General features: G+C 40.6%; 1 protein-coding gene across 1 annotated transcript in view; it reads left to right on the forward strand.

The window, feature by feature from the left end:
- The window catches only part of WDR64 (WD repeat domain 64), a 132,945-nt gene that overhangs the window by 66,085 nt on the left and 47,337 nt on the right, over positions 1-19,523 (forward strand). The window contains exons 11-13 of the mRNA XM_087424246.1: positions 12,950-13,076; positions 16,101-16,249; positions 18,632-18,755. Of these exons, the coding sequence (XP_087280372.1) occupies positions 12,950-13,076; positions 16,101-16,249; positions 18,632-18,755 (400 nt within the window). The remainder of the gene's footprint in view (positions 1-12,949; positions 13,077-16,100; positions 16,250-18,631; positions 18,756-19,523) is intronic.

The raw sequence follows: 19,523 nt of genomic DNA on the forward strand, positions 1-19,523 counted from the left end.
TGTATCTTTTGACCACCTACCTCCAACTCCCCCACCCCCTGATTCAGTAACTTATGATATATCCTTTTATATAGTAAGATTATCATATAGACCTTCAACACTATATAGATGAATATCGATAAGAAAATATCTAAACAATACATTATATGAAACATAGTGAAACAATATGTAAGAGATTAACCCATTTAAAAGTATTTCTCTGTCTATCATATATTATCAGGATGATTAAAACCAAGATGTTAGTGATTACCTGGGTGGCAAGATTGTGGATGGATTTTTAGATTTTTTTCTTTTCTGTATTTTTTAATTTTCTTTTTCTTTCTTTCTTTGCTTATCCACTTTTTTACAGTAAATAAGCATTGCTTTTATAATAAGGAAACTATGTTTTATTTTAATTAAATTTAATTAAAATATTTTAAAAATGATACTAGAAAGAGAAGATTTGGAGACACTAAAACTAAAACATGTTATGAATTCTCCTCTATAGAATTAAAAAAATATAGACATATATCTTTCTGGCAAGAGTTTAGGCCATTCATGCCCAGAGGTGAAGAGACAGAAGAGATAACCTTTACAATTTGTTTTAAATGAAATGGGTGTATTAAGATGATGCTCATTCAAGCATTCCATTAGGTCCACTTGGGCAAATTACTTAATATCTTTCCACACAGTCTCTTCTGTGTAAAATGTAGTAGTGTTTAGTCCAGAGAGTTGTTATAAAGATGAAATGAGATCATTTATTCACTTATTCAGCAAGCATTTATTTCGTGAGTGTCTATGATGTGTCAGGTACTGTTCTGGGTTCTAGAGAGAGAACATTGAACAAGGGAGATAAAGTATTTTCACAAGAAGTTTACATTCTAGGGGAAGAGACAGACAAGCAAAGTAACAAATACATAAGAAAACAGTATGATAAGTATTGTAATGAATGGAAAACACAATAACGTGGTGTAACTGAAAATCACCTCTGAGGAGGTGACATAAACCCTGAAGCCTGAATGAGGGGAGAAGGAGCTGCCCCATGAAGATCTGGGAAAAGAGCAGTTTAGGCAGAAAGAATAGCAAACTAGGCACATACATGTCTTTGCTGAAGCTGTTATTATTACTATTATTATCAATATTATTATTAATTACAGCAAAAGTAACAGGTTTTACATACCTAACATTCCTTCAAATGACTTCATATAAATTATCTTTCATCACATCAAGCTTTAATAAATCACGAGCTAGTCATGTTCCTACTCCTTGCCTTTTCCTAAGCTCTTAAAACAGATTTTCATCCTTCCTCCTAGTTTTGCAGCCTTCCCACCAGGATATTATTTTCTCCTGCAACTGTTAAAATTATATTTCTCCTCCAACTGCCAAAAATTGTATTTCTAGTCGTAGAGCTCAAGTGTTGAACAGCTATGCCATGTCTACTGCCCCTGAAGAATTGACAAAGATTGAAAAATGCAGAGAGAAATTTAAACTTCACTTCCTTTCATTTCATTAACAAAACCAGTGGGAACAATGGTTGACAACCATCTCAAGCACAACTCTAGCTGACAAGAGTTAGAGTTCTTTCTTTTTTTTTTTCCTATGATGAGCAGGAGAAATATACATGCTTTGATGATTTATGACAGATTGCAAATGGGTGTTTAAGAGTTGCTATTTCTCTTAAATTTTCACTTTGGAAGTGATGTGAAGGAACCCGAGAAAAGGCAAAGTTTGGTCTGTGGGTGTATCTTACAGCAAGAAGCAATGTCTTGAAATTAGGCGCCAGGTGGATAAGGTCAGAGCAAGCCAGACAGGTTGCCAGCCTGGCCTGAGGGTGGGCAGGACTTCATCTTACCCATGATCTTGTCTAAGATATTGTCCTAGGTGAAGATTACACTACTGTCTCACTTCCAAGCAGCATGGCGTAGGTAAGGAAGAGAAATCCTCTACCCTCTGGGTCCTTCTGGCAGGGGTACGAACTAAATTGACATGAGACAGAATAACAGGAGAAAATCAAACAGAGCTTGGTAACATGGATACAGGGGAGAGACCCAGGAAAATCTGGGTAACTCCCCAAATGCTGGAGGATCTCATGTTAAATACTATCTTCAGCTAAAGACGAAGGAGGATGTTGGAGGTGGGGGGAGTCAGCTATGGGAGATGACCAGAAAGCACAGTAAACAAGAGTAAAGTTATCATGCAGATTTAAGGCCTTGCCTTCTGCATTGACAAGTTTCTAGAGATAAGGTCATCCCCACTTCTTCCTGGTACAGAGAAGGAGACAGTTTACAAATGGAGATTTCCCTTACAAATATAAATGTCTCTTACGAAGGGTAGCTTCTACTCTTGCTTGGTTTTCAGAGCTTTGATAGGAATGGACTTAGCAAGGACCCTCCCAGTCTATCCATACCAAGAGTTATCTATGGTGATGACCTGTCCTGGGGACAGGTCTTTTTTCTTAAATTCTTTTAGGCAGTGAGGGGGAAGGTCAAAGTTTCTTTCTGAGTCTTTTGTTCTTAAAAATAATCAAGGCAAAGAGACACATCTTGGGGTGGCCAATCCTGATCTCCCACAGAGGCTAAGAGAATGGCCTCTAAAATGGGGTAAACCTAAATTTAAGTCCTGGCTCTGACAATTACAGGTTGTGATCTCGGGCGACTCACTTGAGATAGCTGAGGACGATAACAGAGTACTTCCCTCTAGGACTGATGTGGGGATTAAATACGACAATGCAAGCAAGCATGTGACACAGTGCTGGTATGTAACCAGTCCTCAACAGACATCAGCAATTTTCAGAAAGGCCTGTGCTTCCCTCCGCAGTGGGGATGGGACTTGTGTTGATCCATCCACATTTGTCCTGAACCTCTTTTGTGACCACACAGGTGCAGATTATGGGTATGGTATATGGCATAGAATAGGGTAAGGCTTTCTGAAACACCCACACTTTAGATGCTACTCTGTCATTTATATTCTCCTCTGAGTACCATCAAGTCTCCATGATGGTTAAACAAATCTTCTCTACTCTCCTATTGCCCACGAGGCTGCTCTCACTCTCCACAAGCTACATCACCATCTAATAAACTGAGAATTTTGAGGTCACTTTATTAATTTCCCTCATTTCTACCTCAAAATGTTTCTGTACTATTACCTACTTTTTCTTCTTTCCCTCCTGCCCAAGATCAAGCATTTCTCTTCCTACCTAAATCACATCCCTCCTTTTATGTTCTTAATCTAAAACTGCCCTGGGGCTGGTCTGGTGGCGCAGTGGTTAAGTGCTTGAGCTCTGCTGTGATGGCCCAGGGTTCACAGGTTCAGATCCCGGGTGCACCCCGATGCACTGCTTGTCAAGCCATGCTGTGGCGGCGTCCCATATAAAGTAGAGGAAGATGGGCGTGGATGTTAGCCCAGGGCCAGTCTTCCTCAGCAAAAAGAGGAGGATTGGCATTGGATGTTAGCTCAGGGCTGGTCTTCCTCACAAAAAAACAAAAAAAATTGTTAAAAAATAAATCTAAAACTGCCCCATCAAGAACCTTGTTTCATCAACCATGATTTCTCTTCTTCTTATACCCAATTTCCCTATCTTCAAGCTTCCTTTTCCTCAACTACAAACCATTCAGTTCTTATTTATCCTTTAAAAAATTCCTGCATATCTAACACTGAATTTGTTTTCCACTTCAAATCTTCTTTTCCTGACTTCTGATTTTCCTCTAGCTGTTAATGGTATCATTTGTTTCCTGGTGAACCCTAACCAACTTCAATGTCAATTTTGAAACTTCTGACTCCCTAACCCCTCTCACTGGCCAGTCTTCAGGTCTCTGAAATGTTTCTCATATCAATCACTTCATTTTTCTTCCCACAGTCATGATCTTAGTGCAGACACACTGAGGGTCTCCCAGTTGAAGGAGGCATATTAAAAGGCACTGTAGTACTCCCACTTCCCAGTCTTTTCCATCTCTAATCCATCCAAGTATTATACTGTCATATTAATCATCCTCTAACCCACTTATAACCTTGTCAGCGTCTTCTTACATTTCTCCAAAGGCACTTCATGCCTTACAAGTAAAATCTACTTTTTTTTTAGTTTTTAAGGTTCTCTATGGTCTGGAACTAGAACACCTTTCCAGCTTTGTTTCTACTTATTCACCTTCAGACACTCTAAGCTTTACCAAACTCTTCCCCCAGAGGCTGTGTGCTTTCCCATCTTTGTCTGAAACAACTCTCCTCCCATACCCAACTATTCTATTCATCCTTTAAATCTAAGTGAAATGTCACATTCTCCACGAAGCCTTCACTAAGACAAAAATGGAGTTTGTCTCTCTTTGACAGGTAAGAAATGTGTGCAGTTGAAATAGACCCGGGGATGGGAAGAAAAGCTGACCCTTTAAAATATGTTATCTTTAGTTGTAAAAATCAGAAGTCTTTCCTGGCTTTAGCTCCTTGTGCTTTCTTTTCGCGTGGAGTTATTGTCAATGATGTAATTTCAAGTTTGTGGGTTTGTTCTACTTTTTGGAAAACTGGAAGCATCCGTGACTGAGAGCCTAGCTTCCCTCCTTCCAGCACTGTGCCATCTTCTGCCCTTTCTCTGCTGCTTGGGACATTCCTTTTCGGGTAAATTGATTTGCAACCTTCTCAAGAGTAAGAGTTACTTGTCTCAAAACGTTCTTCAGAGTGGTTGTAGGAACATTACCTGGGGAAGACCCATACAAGTTGGGAACCTTTAGCTAATAAAATCTGCGTGGCCCTCTGGAAAGAAAAAATACAGGCTAAGGAAAGGGAGTGAGGGCACTTGCTCTAGGATTCTGTACTCAACTTGCAATGCTTTTTGCTTATGTACAGGGCTTGCTGTTTTCCTTCCGTCTGTCCCCACAGGACAGCTCATTGACTGTCTTCAAAAGAAGACCCTATTGATGGTTCTGAGCCATGGGAGCTAAAGTGCCTACAAAGACAATGGGGAACCAGTCCCTACATGAAGCTTCCTTTTGTCTGTGGCCATGACTGTCTATTGACATAACCTGGGCCACTTTGCTGTTAGTGCACAATTGCTTAAGATGAGCGATGCTGTTTCTGATTTTTGCCCTTTGGGACTATTTCCTTTGTGGTTCATATTGTGTTTCAGAGGGTCTTTATAATACTATTTTATCCTCTAGACTTTCTCCTCACCCCCCCATTCCTACCAGCTTTCAGAACCCTCAGACCCCTTGCACACCCACAACCCACATTCGTACGCCTGCACACACACACACAGAGACACACACACTCGCTACAGCCTACCTAAAGTAGCTATCTGGGTATTCTGTTGACGTTAACCTTCATCTCCTAGCAGATATGGTTCCCAGAAAAGCCTGACACTGTTCCTTGGCTGGTAAACTGGTTGTGTCTCCAGGCTATACTGCTAGGAATCCTGACTTCCTACTGTGTTAATATGAGTCAACCAACATATGAGCCTAAGTGCCTAATATTGAGTCAGGCCCTGTGTCTATACGTCTTTCGATATAATCTCTGCCCAAAAGGAGCTAAAAATCTAGTTGACTAAATAAAGCAAAACTGCCAAAAATCATTGACAAAACCTAGGAATGACAAAAACATTAAGTTCAATTGTCTTAGATAATTGGAGCTAATCATGAAAGCTCATTTTGCAACTTGAAATCAGAAAGTCATCAACTGCCTGTAATCATCTCAAAAGGCAAGGCTGATTCAGCAATATCTAACAAAACTTAAAATGTTCACACCCTTTGACACAAAAATTCTACTTCTAGGAATTTATCAAACAGTTAAGATCACACTGCTCTACAAACTTACTTGTACGAAGAGCGTCACTATTGTTTTACTAAAAGAAAATAGAAGTGGGCAGGCCCCGTGGCTTAGCGGTTAAGTGCGCGTGCTCCGCTGTTGGTGGATCCCAGGCACGCACCAACGCACGGCTTCTCCTGCCATGCTGAGGCCATGTCCCACATACAGCAACCAGAAGGATGTGCAACTATGGCATACAGCTATCTACTGGGGCTTTGGGGGAGAAAAAAAAAAGGAGGAGGATTGGCAACAGATGTTAGCTCAGAGCCGGTCTTCCTCAGCAAAAAAGAGGAGGGTTAGCATGGATGTTAGCTCAGGGCTGATCTTCCTCAAAAAAAAAAGAAAAGAAAAGAAATAAGTCTAATGTCCAACAATAGGGGACTAATTAAATAAAATGTGGGGCATTCATACAATGGAATACTATGCAGCCATTAGAAAGAACGAGGTAAATCTAAGTAGTTAATATGCCCTAATATAGATATAAGCTCTTCCTATATGTCACCTCATTTAACATTCATGACAACTCTGTGGGATAGGTGCTGGTATAGTCTCCCTCACAAGTGTGAAAACTAAGGCTCAGAGAAGTTAAGTGATTTTCCCAAGGTCACACAGCTAGTAAGTCGTAAAGCAGGATTCAACTGACTAGTCCGCCTCCTAAAGAAGTATCTTCCAACAATGATTAACCCAAGGAGTGGAACCTGGGAACCCAGAGGGAGTGGCAGGTGGGAAGGGGTCTTCGGTTTCTTTACTGTGTGAAATTTCTACGAGACACATGTAATAATGCGGTAATTAAAAAGTTAAGTTTTAAAAGATATGCTGGGGCCGGCCCCGTGGCTTAGCGGTTAAGTGCGTGCGCTTCGCTGCCGGCGGCCCGGGTTCGGATCCCGGGTGCGCACCGAGGCACCACTCCTCCAGCCATGCTGAGGCCGCGTCCCACATACAGCAACTAGAAGGATGTGCAGCTATGACAGACAACTATGTACTGGGGCTTTGGGGGAAAAATAAATAAATAAAATCTTTAAAAGACATGCTGGGTGTCTTCATTTTCCATTTGTCGGTTATCACACAGGAAAAAAGTGAGAACAAGATAACAAAATTAACAGTTTTAGTTGCATATAGAGAAAAAAAATTTCTTTCTTCTTCCTAAGTTACTTGTAAGAACTTAATAAATATATTTTTGCATTGAATTCCCTACACAAATAATGCTGAATGTCTACTGTTTGCACTGTAGTGTTATCCATACCCTGGTGTGCAAATATTCCATTTGTCTGTACACTATGTTACCCTTCAAAAGAATTTCATAATCTCAGATATTTTCAGGCTCTTCCATTGTAAAGTCATGTAATCCTGATTTGATTCATTTGGGGACTAAAATCTTATTAACCTCCTGTAGCTACTGGGTAAAATTAGGAAGACAGGCAAAAATCCCAGTTTTCCTTGATAAATCAGAAAATAGTGAATTCCTCATGACTCTCCCTCTACCTAATTGACACTGCAATTCTAAAGATTTCTGCCAGTGCAATTTTTATCATGGCACAATGCCACACTTCCCTTTGAGTATTTCTTACAATGCCTTATCATTATTTGTCTTCTAGCTAGTCCCCTGCTCAGACTAAGATCTGCTCAAGAATAGTAATAGTGCCTCTAGTGATCTTTTGATGCTGTAGCACCTCGCCCAGAGTCTCATAATTATTTGATGTATAATGAATTTTGTATGTCATGTTAGTTTTGCATCTTCTTATAACTCCTTTTTTATGTATCTGAGAACAACTCCTAAACAGTAGATATTCTGCTGTAGTTACTCTGTAATAAACACCCATCAAGAAAAAAAAAAGGGCACTTCATGAATACATTTGGATAATAGCATTTGGCATCAAGTTTGCGAGAAGAAAAGCCAGGAAATGTGGTTGAATCAGAACAATCCTCACTCCTGGCATGCACACATGCAGATTTTTTCAAATATTTCTGCTTCGTCATCATTTATTAATTATTCCTCACAAAAGGCTTCAAGAGACGCCTTTCTATTGTCTTTTTCTTTGATATTTTGGGATTAGTAACTTTAGTTTCCATTTTATCCTCAAAGCCTCATCAGCCTGTAGTTGAATTTTTCCCAATGTAAAAAAAAAACCCTTCCATCCAACTCCATTCCCAATTTGTTTGAAAATCATTATTATTTTTACTGCTACTAGAACTTGATTATTTCTTGTAATTTCAGTTTTATATACACATATTTAACGTCTAATTTATAATTTATAAATAGTGCCTTCTGCCACCCTAGGGCTTCTTGAGTGTAAGCCACCTGTCCTCTCAGATTTTCTCTCTACATCAACTCAGTCTCTTTCTGAAATGTTCTGCCCTTTCTAAACCATTTCAGGGCTGACCTGGCTCCACTTCTCTTCTCTCCAGCTTTGAAGCACTAATACTGACCCTAGGCATACTGTCAACCCCTGGGGGGAGTGAGTGAGAGAGGAAGACTAGGATCAGGAGAGCCTGATTAGTATCACTGCTCTCTTCTCTTCCAAAGTAACTAACATATTATGACCACCTAAGGATAAAGTAGCCAGCCCTGGTGGTCTAGTGGTAAGATTCGGTGCTTTCACTGCTGAGGCCTGGGTTCGTTTCCCGGTCAGGGGGACCACACCACCCATCTGTGGTTGTCTGTGGCAGCTGTGCGTTGCTGTGACGCTGAAAGCTATGCCACTGGTATTTCAAATACCAGCAGGGTCACCCATGGTGGACAGGGTTCAGCGGAGCTTCCAGACTAAGACAGACGGAAGGGGAGAGGATGGCGCAAAAAGATGGGGCAGGGTCCTGCTCTGCTGTCCACAGGGGCGCTAGGAGTCAGAATCGACTCAATGGCTCTAACAACAAGATATAAAGTAAATGAATTATATTTTCTGAAGCTGTCCCATTTATTAATTGATTTATTCAATTAAAAAAAGTATTGGCAATGAGATATCACCTCACGCCCGTCAGAATGGCTATAATTAACAAGACAGGAAACAACATGTGTTGGAGAGGATGTGGAGAGGAGGGAACTCTCATACACTGCTGGTGGGAGTGCAAACTGGTGCAGCCACTATGGAAAACAGTATGGAGATTCCTCAAAAAATCAAGGATAGAACTACCATATGATCCAGCTATTCCACTGCTGGGTATTTATCCAAAGAACTTGAAAACACCAATTTGTAAAGGTACATGCACCCCTGTGTTCATTGTAGCGTTATTCACAATAGCCAAGACTTGGAAGCAACCTAAGTGCCCATCAAGGGACGAATGGATAAAGAAGATGTGGTATATATACACAATGGAATACTACTCAGCCATAAGAAACGATGAAATCCAGCCATTTGTGACAACGTGGATGGACATTGAGGGTATAATGCAAAGTGAAATAAGTCAGAGGGAGAAGGTCAAATACCGTATGATTTCCTTCATTAAGTAGTAGATAATAACAACAATAAACAAACACATAGGGACAGAGATTGGATTGGTGGTTACCAGAGGAGAAGGGGGGAGGGAGGGAGGAGGGCGAAAGGGATAATTCGGCACATGTGTGTGGTGATGGGTTGTAGTTAGTACTTGGGTGGTGAACATGATGTAATCTATGCAGAAATAGAAGTATAATGATGTACACCTGAAATTTTTACAATGTTATAAACCAATGTTACTGCAATAAACAAAAAATTAAAAAAAAAAAAGTATTGGGTATCTATGCAGTGCTGTGCCACTGTAAATTCCTATTGGACCAAGACACGGAATAAGTAAGCAAACAGACTGAAAAACAACTAACCAGCAAACTAAAGAATACAGAAGACACTGGGAAAACAGAATCAAACAGGACGTGGTTCCTCCCTCAAGCAAGCTACAGTGTAGTAGAGACGGCCACTGAGTAGGCCACCATATTACAATTGCTAATTGCTACTAATACAGACGGGTATTATGGGCAGCTAGAGGAAGCACGTCTGAATTGGAGGAGTGACCAATGGAAGCTGTCCAAGGGAGATTAGTTTCTGTTGAGTTTTTGTTAATTTTGAACAAGTACCATGTTTTTATACAATTAGTAGATATGTAAGTGTCCCTAAACATTATAGTTTTATTTTGCATGTTTCAATGTTCTCTATGAATATAGTGAATGAATGCTACTAAAATTTCCTTTTTTTCCCCTCAGTGCTATATTTTGAGATTTATCTGTGTTATTACATATAGCTCTAGTTCATTGATTCTAACTGCTGCATGGTATTCTGTTGCATGTGCACCACATATGATCTGTCCAACTTGCCCAGTGAACGTTTGGGTTGTTTTTACCCTTTGTGGCTTTGTGATTGTTGCTTTGGTTGAACAGGGGTTTTTAATTGTGATTTAGTTAAATTTATCCATCTTTTATGGCTCATGCCTTTTGTGCTTAAGAAATCCTTTTCAACTCAAGTTTATAGAGCTATCCTTCTCCATGTTTTTCTAAAAATTATAGTTTCCTTTTAATATTTATGTCTCCCTCTCTCTCTCACTTTGTGTGTGTGTGTGTGTGTGTGTGTGTGTGTGTTCTCACTTCTCCATATCGACGACTTTCCTCCACCTGGCCCCTTGGGCCCCAGTCTAGAGATGGGCCTAGTCCCTGGGCCAGAGGTTGCCTTGGTTTAGTTCCTGGTCAGAAGGCCGTGTCCTCACCTCTCACTGGTCCCACAGATGAAAAAGAACCACATCCCCAGATGAACATAAAACACAGCCTATTGCTTTGCAGCCTCCTTCTTCTGAATCGGGAGACCTACTCTGGGCTCTGCCATGGAGCAGTGAGTGTGCTTTTGGTCCTGTCTTCCCTGCAGGAGCTGTTCTCCTGCCACTGCCTGTCCAGATCCAGTGCCCAGGCCTCTGCTGCAGCCCATCTGTGGCTTTGTTTGTCTCTTATTTGGATCTATAGACATATATGTATCTTATTGTGAAGGCTTGCTATTTCTTTTTTCTTTCTCTTTTTTATATTTTCTCTACTATTTCTCTGTGCTTGGAGAAGAAACACACATCAAGGCATAAATTTGTTGCACTATTCTGACATGAAGTCTAACTCTCATTCTCTTTATGACAGATTTGAAGAAAGAGTAGGAGTTAGCTAGACAGAGAAGGGTGTTGAGAGGAAATTGTAGATGATGGGAAGAGGATGTGTACCACACGGAGACTAGAAAGAGAAAGAGGCTTTCGGAAACGGGAAGCAGTTTGGTATGACAGTAACAAAGAGGGCACATGGGGAGAAGGCAGCGGGAAAACCTAGACGAGAGAGGCAGTATGATAAGGAAGGTCTTCATGCCTTCTGGCCCAGCAATCATCGCTTCCTTAAAAACACACAAAAGACCCAAAGAACTGAACACTGAAAAGAGATGAAAAAGAAATAGAATTACTCTATAGAGAACATCACAGATTTGAAAACATATTCGCATCAATTCAATGACGTGAAGGGTGCTGGGGTCTGTTCTAGAAACAAGAAAACTGAGCTCAAGGAGTTTAAAGGACGGACTAGAGCTGAAACTCAAATCCTCTTTTGCCTCGTCCCTTGTTCTTTCCACTAACCACAATCCAGAGTGTTTACACATGCGTAAAGACTGCCAACCATGAACATATCTCATCAAGGCAATAAAATCAGAGACAATTCGAGTAGAGACAAGTTTCCTTGGCACTCCTTGATTCCATCTTCGAGTTCTTCACCTTCTTCTCTCGCATTCTAGGCTCTGAATCTAAATTCATCATCTGTTATACGTGTTTATGATACAAAAGACTGATGAGGTTCAACGTTCTAGCTACTCCCCCCAAATTTGCATTTTTACTAGAACAAAGGGAGTAACTTCCAATTGTACAAGTTCTGAGTAATACTGGCTACAGAGGGTATACATCCGAGCAAAGGCTCCTTACAGTTCCCTGAACCACATGACTTCTATACATCTGGATCTCCTACACAGCAGGACCAACCTGCCTTAGCAATAGTGAAGTTTTGAACTCAGTTAACTCAGTTATAAGTGTCTCCAGTTAGAAATCAGTATCTCTGTTAACAAAACTACTTATTAGAGTTATATATGTAGTTCCATACAATGATCACTCATTTTTTCAACAAATACTCCAATTTAATAGGATAATAATAACTACTATAACATGAAAATATTATTTAAGGTTGATGCATTCTAGGAAATGTAATCCTTGATCAAATCACACTTATTTCTGAAATTGGACCACACTGTAACTTACTAAAAGAAGAGAATAATGAAGAAGACTAAGACTAGTTATTTCAAGTGACAAAGGGTAAACTTGACTTAGTTTTGCTGAATTTGAACTTCATTGTTCTTTTCTATTCTAGTCTATCAACCTAAGTTCTATTTGAATTATTACACAGTTTCCCTTTTTCCCCTCAAAGGAGAGCTCTCATACCCTATTTGTCTGTACTCTTTCTATATCTACATCATCTACATATCTACACATCTTGTCATATCTATGCCATAAAAACTGCTTTCTGTAATTCTTATGTCCCTGGGCAGGAAGAGGAGAAGTTCTTAGAAACCTCATTCAGTAAGATGTTCTCACCTTCATAAGCCGTGACAACAATTTGAAACTCTTCCCCTATAATATAGTCTTCTCTCTATTTTCTAGCCCATAGTGTAAAGAGAAATGTGGCTTCAACTGCACTGTAAGTCATGATCAGTCTTTATTATTCCTCCAAACTCTTAAAGAATAATAAATATTGTCTTTCCCCTCCCTTCTGTACTGATAGAAAAATCTAGTTCCTTTAAGCAAAATTTTTCCCCCCAAAGCCCCAGTAGACAGTTGCATGTCATAGTTGCACATCCCTCTAGTTGCCGTATGTGGGACCCGGCCTCAGCATGGCCAGAGAAGGGGTGCATCGGTGTGTGCCCAGATCCAAACCTGGGCTGCCAGTAGTGGAGCACACGCACTCAACTGCTAAGCCACGGGGCCAGCCCCCTTTAAGCAAATTTTTAATCACTGTTGCTATTTTCCTTTGATATTAATGAACAATAATTGAACCAAGAACCAAACTGGAGTTTAGCAAATGTGTGCTCATCATATAAATCGTACTTCGCTGCAAGTTTTTAAGAGTGTATTACAGACTCTGAAAATGCTTCCCATAAATAGCTTTGAACAGGGAATGTAAAATGTAAAAGTGGGAACTGTGTTTTTATTTCCCCAGGTTTTCAGAGTGTGGGATATACAGACTCTTTCACTATTACAAGTCTTCCATGACAGCCAGGGAGGACCAGGAGACATGCAGATTTATTCTATGATTTATGATTCCAATCACGGCATGCTCATTACTGGTAAGTGTACCCAATTAATGGCAAACGAAACTCATATCTTGATTTTTAACCTTTTTTTAACTAGCACTTGAGCACTAACTAGAAGAAAAACAAACTAGAAGGGAAATTTATAAACCGTAATTCATCACCATATACATTTCCTTCAATTCCCTCCTTCCTCTCTTTCTGTGGCTGGGTGTCACTGCCCTTCTCTGAAAAGACAGGTCAGTGCTCTACGTTCTGGAACCTAGGAAGACATGGCATGGGTTAAGCAGAGAAGTGGGATGTAATCTGCTGCTACGTGGAGGGCCAATCCAGCTCTGTTTTGACTCTCCGGAGCAGGAATACGCTCTATCTAAGAGCGGCTGCATCAGCACGCTGAGTCAATGCCCATCCTCTTCAGGGAGGCACTTTGGCCCCATGCATTCTGGTACTGAGTCGGTGACTCAGTAAGAAGGGTGCTGACCCTCCCACCTGCCTTTGCTTCTAGACAAGGAACAGTGGAGAGAGAAGATAGAGTCCTGGATGACAGACAGATCCCCAGTGCTGATCCCAGAGGATTTGTTGCCTTCTTTGCTCAATGCCTCTTAGAAACACACGCTTACTAACAAGACATAAGACCCTTCTAGGCATTTAGGTTGAACACGGTTCATATGCATACCCTCAAGCTTTAGAAGAAAAATGAACCATATTAACACCTTCTGGAATACCAACCCAAAAAGGATTTCCTAAGCATTTTCCCATTGACCACCTGCTCTGAGTTCCTGTGGGATTAATTAGGGCAGAGAAGAGGTTGGTACTATCTCTGCTGGGAGAATATAATTCTTTTTAACTCCTGGGTTTTTTTTCTGGATTAGGAGTGAACTAGCACTTCATTCTTGATAGGTAATTTTCCACCTTGTGAAACAGAACCTAGTTTAGTTGTAAGCACCCCTCCTCTACATCACATCCTCTAAAAATAACACACCAATGACTGCGCGCAAATGTTCTCTCTTAGTGCCCCAATTTGCATGTTTGATTACTGGGCTCAGCATTTCCATCCCATTTATCATCAGAATAACTAAGGACTCAAGTGTCAAGACAAAAAAAAAAAAAGATGAAGAAGAACAGAAAATCAAAATTTCTTCCCAATTTTATGTAACTCTGCTAGTGCTTTGCTTACAAAAACATAGAGCTCTGCGTATTGCTTAATCACTAAAAACTAAAATTAAATATGTTGACTGCAACCATCATCCTGACATTAGAATTACATAAAACTTATCTCTCAGATTTTAGTTCATGCTTTGATTCAAATGAATCAGTCACACATAGTAATCTAAACTCCAGTGACAGCAGAACCACATTCTGGAAATGCTTTGTAGAATATGCTGTTGTCATTGCCACTGTTGTAGTTATTATTATCACTCAATTAAGACAACTACCATTTGTATAGTGCTTTTACAAATTGCTTTCAGGTATTTAATTTCATTTGATCTGCACAACCACCATGTGAGGTAGGAATTATTATTTACCCTATTTATTTTTTTGTGAGGAAGACTAGCCCTGAGCTAACATCTGATGTCAATCCTCCTCTTTTTTGCTGAGGAAGATTGGCCCTGGGCTAACATCCGTGCCCCTCTTCCTCTACTTTATATGGGACGCCACCACAGCACGGCTTGATAAGCTGTGCGTAGGTCCATGCCTAGGATCCGTACTGGCGAACCCTGGGCCCCACAAGCAGAGCGTGAGGACCTAACAGATATGCCGCAGGGCCGGCCCCTATTTATCCTATTTTATAAATGACAAAACTGAATATTAAACAGTTCAACTGACTAGTAGAAGGACACAAGGTTGAAACATAGAGCTGAGATTCCATCCCAAAGCTTCTGACTCCTGAATCCACATTCTTTCTCTGTACTACATTGTTTCCATAGTAGTAGTATAACTAGCAAAAATGTAGAAGGTTACCACTTGTTCATAAGCATGTCTAGCTTTGCTGATGTCAGTTCTGGATAAAGTCAGTCACAGTCAGTGTAATGTTAAAGAATCTACCAAGAAGCTCCAAGTGTCGTTTGATTATCCAGTTACCATATTCCTCTCATATTTCCATACTGAGGTATTTAAATTGAGAAATATTACCAGAAGAGCCTTTTAAGTCTTTCTTTACACATGAGTAGATTTGGTCTTAAAATTTAAACACCTTAGGACAGTGTTTAGTAACTCCTGCTGAAACTTCTCCTAAAGTTCAGATTTCCTTGAAGAGACTTGAGAAACTCAATGCAAAGTGTCAGCCTTGGGTAACTTAATCTCCACATCAATAAAATAGAGAAGTTTCTTTTTGCTTGAGCCGTGGAATGCTTTGAGATTCTTATTTGTATTTCTAGACATTACACTAAAACAACACATGGTTGATTTTGAGAGTTAAGTCACACTTGGAGATTATAGTATTGCTATAAAACCAAACCAAAAACCCCTAGAAAAATGCAAGTAAGGAATACTTGCTCTTGGTCTGCTTCACTATGGTGACTTGGAAATTAATCTCATTTGATGTCAATGTTGCAAGCACTGGCTTGCACTTATTCTCATTTATTACATTTAATAAGACCCTGTTTACAGAGCGCTTTATCATCCGTGGGTTGAAAAGGGCTCTCTAACAATAAATTCCAGTCACTAAATGGAAGCTTACCTTCAGCAGAAGGCTGACCATCACCATTACTACTGTGTGCCAGATGGAGAGAGGTGCAGTAGGCAGGAAGGAAAAAAGTACAGTATAAATGACAGGAAAGTAGGGGTTACTGAAAAAGAGGATATCAATGAAGTCCAAATGGCCTGAGCTTGAAAATTAATGAAGCCAAAAATGAAGGCATTTTTCTGGTTGAATCACATTTGCTTTATTTATCAAAAATGCTCTAGAGTAAATGAATGTATTTTCACCTCATTAGATTGCTTAGGCATTGATATTAGTAACCCCACTGATTGGTTATTTCCAAACACAGCTAGTTGGATAAAATCCTTTGTGGTTCAAAACTTCTAATATTATCTACGAGGTTCTTATTTCTGTTTCAGGCTCTAGTGTTATAGACATGTATCCTTTGACCAGGATGATCCAAGATACAAAACAGGTTCCTCACACTCACGAACGAGAAATCAATGTCATGCTTTACAACAAGTATTTTCACCAGGTGCTTACCATCTGCTCTGAATCCATAATTAAGGTGAGTACATATGGGTTCTTCAGAAAGAAAAAGGCAAAGCAGGTAGAATTTTCTCTATTTACAGGTAAGTCTTTGAGTGATTAAGTAAACGTAGTGGCACATATGATGAGCTCCTACATTAGAGCTGTTTTTAAGCTTTCATGAACGCATGAAACATATTTTAAGCCAGCTCAGACTGCCTGCTATTGAGCCGTATGTGCAATTAAATAAAGCAGGTTTGTACTATCAAAATAGGAATTTTAAAGGAAATATATCAAAGAGAGAACTAGTATATATATATGTAAACACTAGTATATATATAAAATACATACAGTATTTAAAAATATATGTATAGTCATGCATTGCTCAATGATGGGGATACATTCTGAGAAATGTATCGTTAGGTGATTTCGTTGTTGTGCGAACATTATAGAGTGTATTTACACAAACCTAGACAGTATACCCTACTACACTCTTGGGCTATATGGTACTAATCTTATGGGACCACCGTTGTTTATGCAGTCCGTCATTGACTGAAACATTGTTGTGCTGTGCATGACTGTGTATATATGTGTGTGTATATATATATATATATATTTTTTAACCGAGTTATAGGAAGAGGGTATGTTAAGAAAGAAGGGAAAAAAACTGATAGATGTTTACTATAACCCCTATAGGTGTGGGATATGTGCCAAGTGCCTTAAATCCATGATCTTATTTAATCCTCACAATAGTTCTCTGTGGACAGAGTTCCATTTTAAAGATGAGAAAAGTAGGGCTCAGAGACGTCAAGCAACTCTCCCCAGGTCTTATAACTATTAAACATCAGGGCTGGGATGTGAAGCCAGGTTTGCCTGACGTGACTACCCATGTCCTTTCCTCTGCATTCCTTGGGCCCTGTCATTGCTGTGTCCCTAGAGGCCAGGGTACTTGGCCATCCTAACTGCATCTGTAATTAGGACCACTGAAGCCATCTAGCAGCGATGGCTGGAGGTGTTTGCTTCAAGTGTTTATCTTTAATTTCATGCATGCTCTCCCAAAGGAGACATATGGAGCAGTGGAGAGCATTCCTCTGGAGACCCTTCAAATCCCCTCTCAATCTTTGACCTTCTGTGTTCATCTGCTGGAGATTTTTTCAGGCCAGAATCTCCTGAGTTCAGTTCATTATCTCTTATTTCTGATAATGCCTACAGAATAAGTGAGGGAAACTAAAACTAAAATCTGTCCTGCTTTCATGCAATACTGACGTCTTAAGGGGAAATGTCTCCCCTGGGTGGGGAGAAGAGGTGAGTTGCCATACCTGATGGGTTGGAGAGGGATGGTATTTCAGGCGGGGAAATGGGTGCCCTCTGAGACCGGTTCATTCAGTAACACTCATTCCTCCTTCTCCCTTGAGGATGCATCTATACCCAGGGGCACACAGAGGTGAGCAGCATGGGCTCTAGGCCAGACTGACTTCGTTCAGATCTCTGCTGTCCCACCTCCCTGTCGGTGGCCCTTTGTTATCTGATCTCTGGACTGTTTCATCAGCTCCATCTCCTCGCCCCTCCCTCTTTCAGTCCAGCTGCAATAGCTTTCTTTCAGCTCCCTGGAGGAACAAGGCGCCTTCCCCTCTCTGGCCCTATGCTTATGCTGCCCCATCCCTGCATGCCTTGAGTGCAACCGTTAGGTGTCGCCAGCCCAGTTTTATTACTCACTGGCAGTCTAATTCACATGTGAACACAGTGGATCCACGAACGGGGAGAGATTCAGACCCAAGGACTCCAGGTCTAAAGCCTCTCCTGTGTTTTCCAAAGAGAGACGATGACGAGTCTTGACATGTTTCTGGATTTTCTGATTACACCCAGCCTAATCACACAGAGCCTTCTCTGAAGTCTAAGCCTCACTCTCTCTCAAGAGCTGGGCCTATGTCCAGATCAGAACACTCTTCGGAAAGCTCAATGAGCTCCTTCCTCAGGGTTCTCTCACACTCCATGCTGTTAACCACAGATTCTGTCCCATGACCCCCGGCTAATTTGGATAAGTGTCCCCAGAGAATAAATCCAGCTTGACTTTTTGTCTACTGGACTTATAACTGTTACATTTCTGTCGTGCTGCCAATCCTGCTTCAAGCTCACAGCAGCAATTGACAACTTCCTTCACAGCCAGGGGTCACCTGGAATAGAGTTACTCCTTGTCTCAGCCACCTACTCATGCGACAGATACACTCCAGGATAGAATAGTAACCACGAGACAGTGCTGCATCTTTTAGAACTTTCTTTGCTCAAACCAATATTCACCGCAGAACGTTGGGAAAGGTGTTGGATGTGCATGGTACCAATTTTGAAGCTGTTTGGAATATTGTAAAATTTTTATTAAAACAAGGGCACATGGATTATTTGATTGTTTTGTTCTTTCCTACAGGTATGGGAACTCGAGACTGGCCTCCAAATATACCAGATTTTAGACCCTCATGGTTTCAATGTTGAACTGACTTCCGCGGCTATTGATGAAAGTGGATTTCTTTTTGCCACAGGAGCATATAATGGTCAGACTAATATCCAGAATACGGCCTCCCTGCTTTAGTGTCCTGAGAATTTGTGCTGGGAACCCATTAGTTGTTTGGGTTAGAGGGAGAGTGTGGATCAGGCTGGAGTATGTGAGCATGCCGGTCAAATTGCAGTGCCTGACGAACAGTGATGGACCCTTCTCTAATGGGCATTAGTGTCCTGATACTGATGTTCAAAACAATCAGTACCTTACATTACACTTATATAGTTGTTCTGCAGGTTGCAAAAGTCTTTCACACATCCCGTTTCATTCCGTCTTCGGTGGATCTCATCTGCGTTGCACTGATTCGGTCTGTCCTTCTACTTTTGGGTACCATCAGCTAAGGGATAGACGTTAGATTCAATGCTTGCTGATAATGTTTTTACTGACAGTAGATTTGGGAACTAGACAAAACATCCAGCCAACTTTGTTACATAACACCTAGAATTCTATGCTAGACTTGTTTATAAGTCTAAGCTCCTTGAGGGCATGTGCCATGTCACACTCAAGAGGCTCAGGCTGTGCTATGTCCTTTGATGCTCCTCACGCTGTGGACACTGTATAGAACTTACTGGAACTACATAGCTGCACACTGCCTCATTTTCACTTCACCTTGACCTTCCGCGTAAGAACCGCTTTATCTAGACACCACGACCAGCTGCATGCACTGCTCAGAATATATTTATTCCAGGGATGTATTTACCCAATAGATTCTGGCTTATAAGCCAATTGATGGATTAAGTGAACATCCTGATGTGAAAGTCTG

This window comes from Ceratotherium simum, chromosome 36, assembly GCF_057802395.1.
Source record: "Ceratotherium simum simum isolate JZ-2026a chromosome 36, ASM5780239v1, whole genome shotgun sequence".
Taxonomy (NCBI): domain Eukaryota; kingdom Metazoa; phylum Chordata; class Mammalia; order Perissodactyla; family Rhinocerotidae; genus Ceratotherium; species Ceratotherium simum.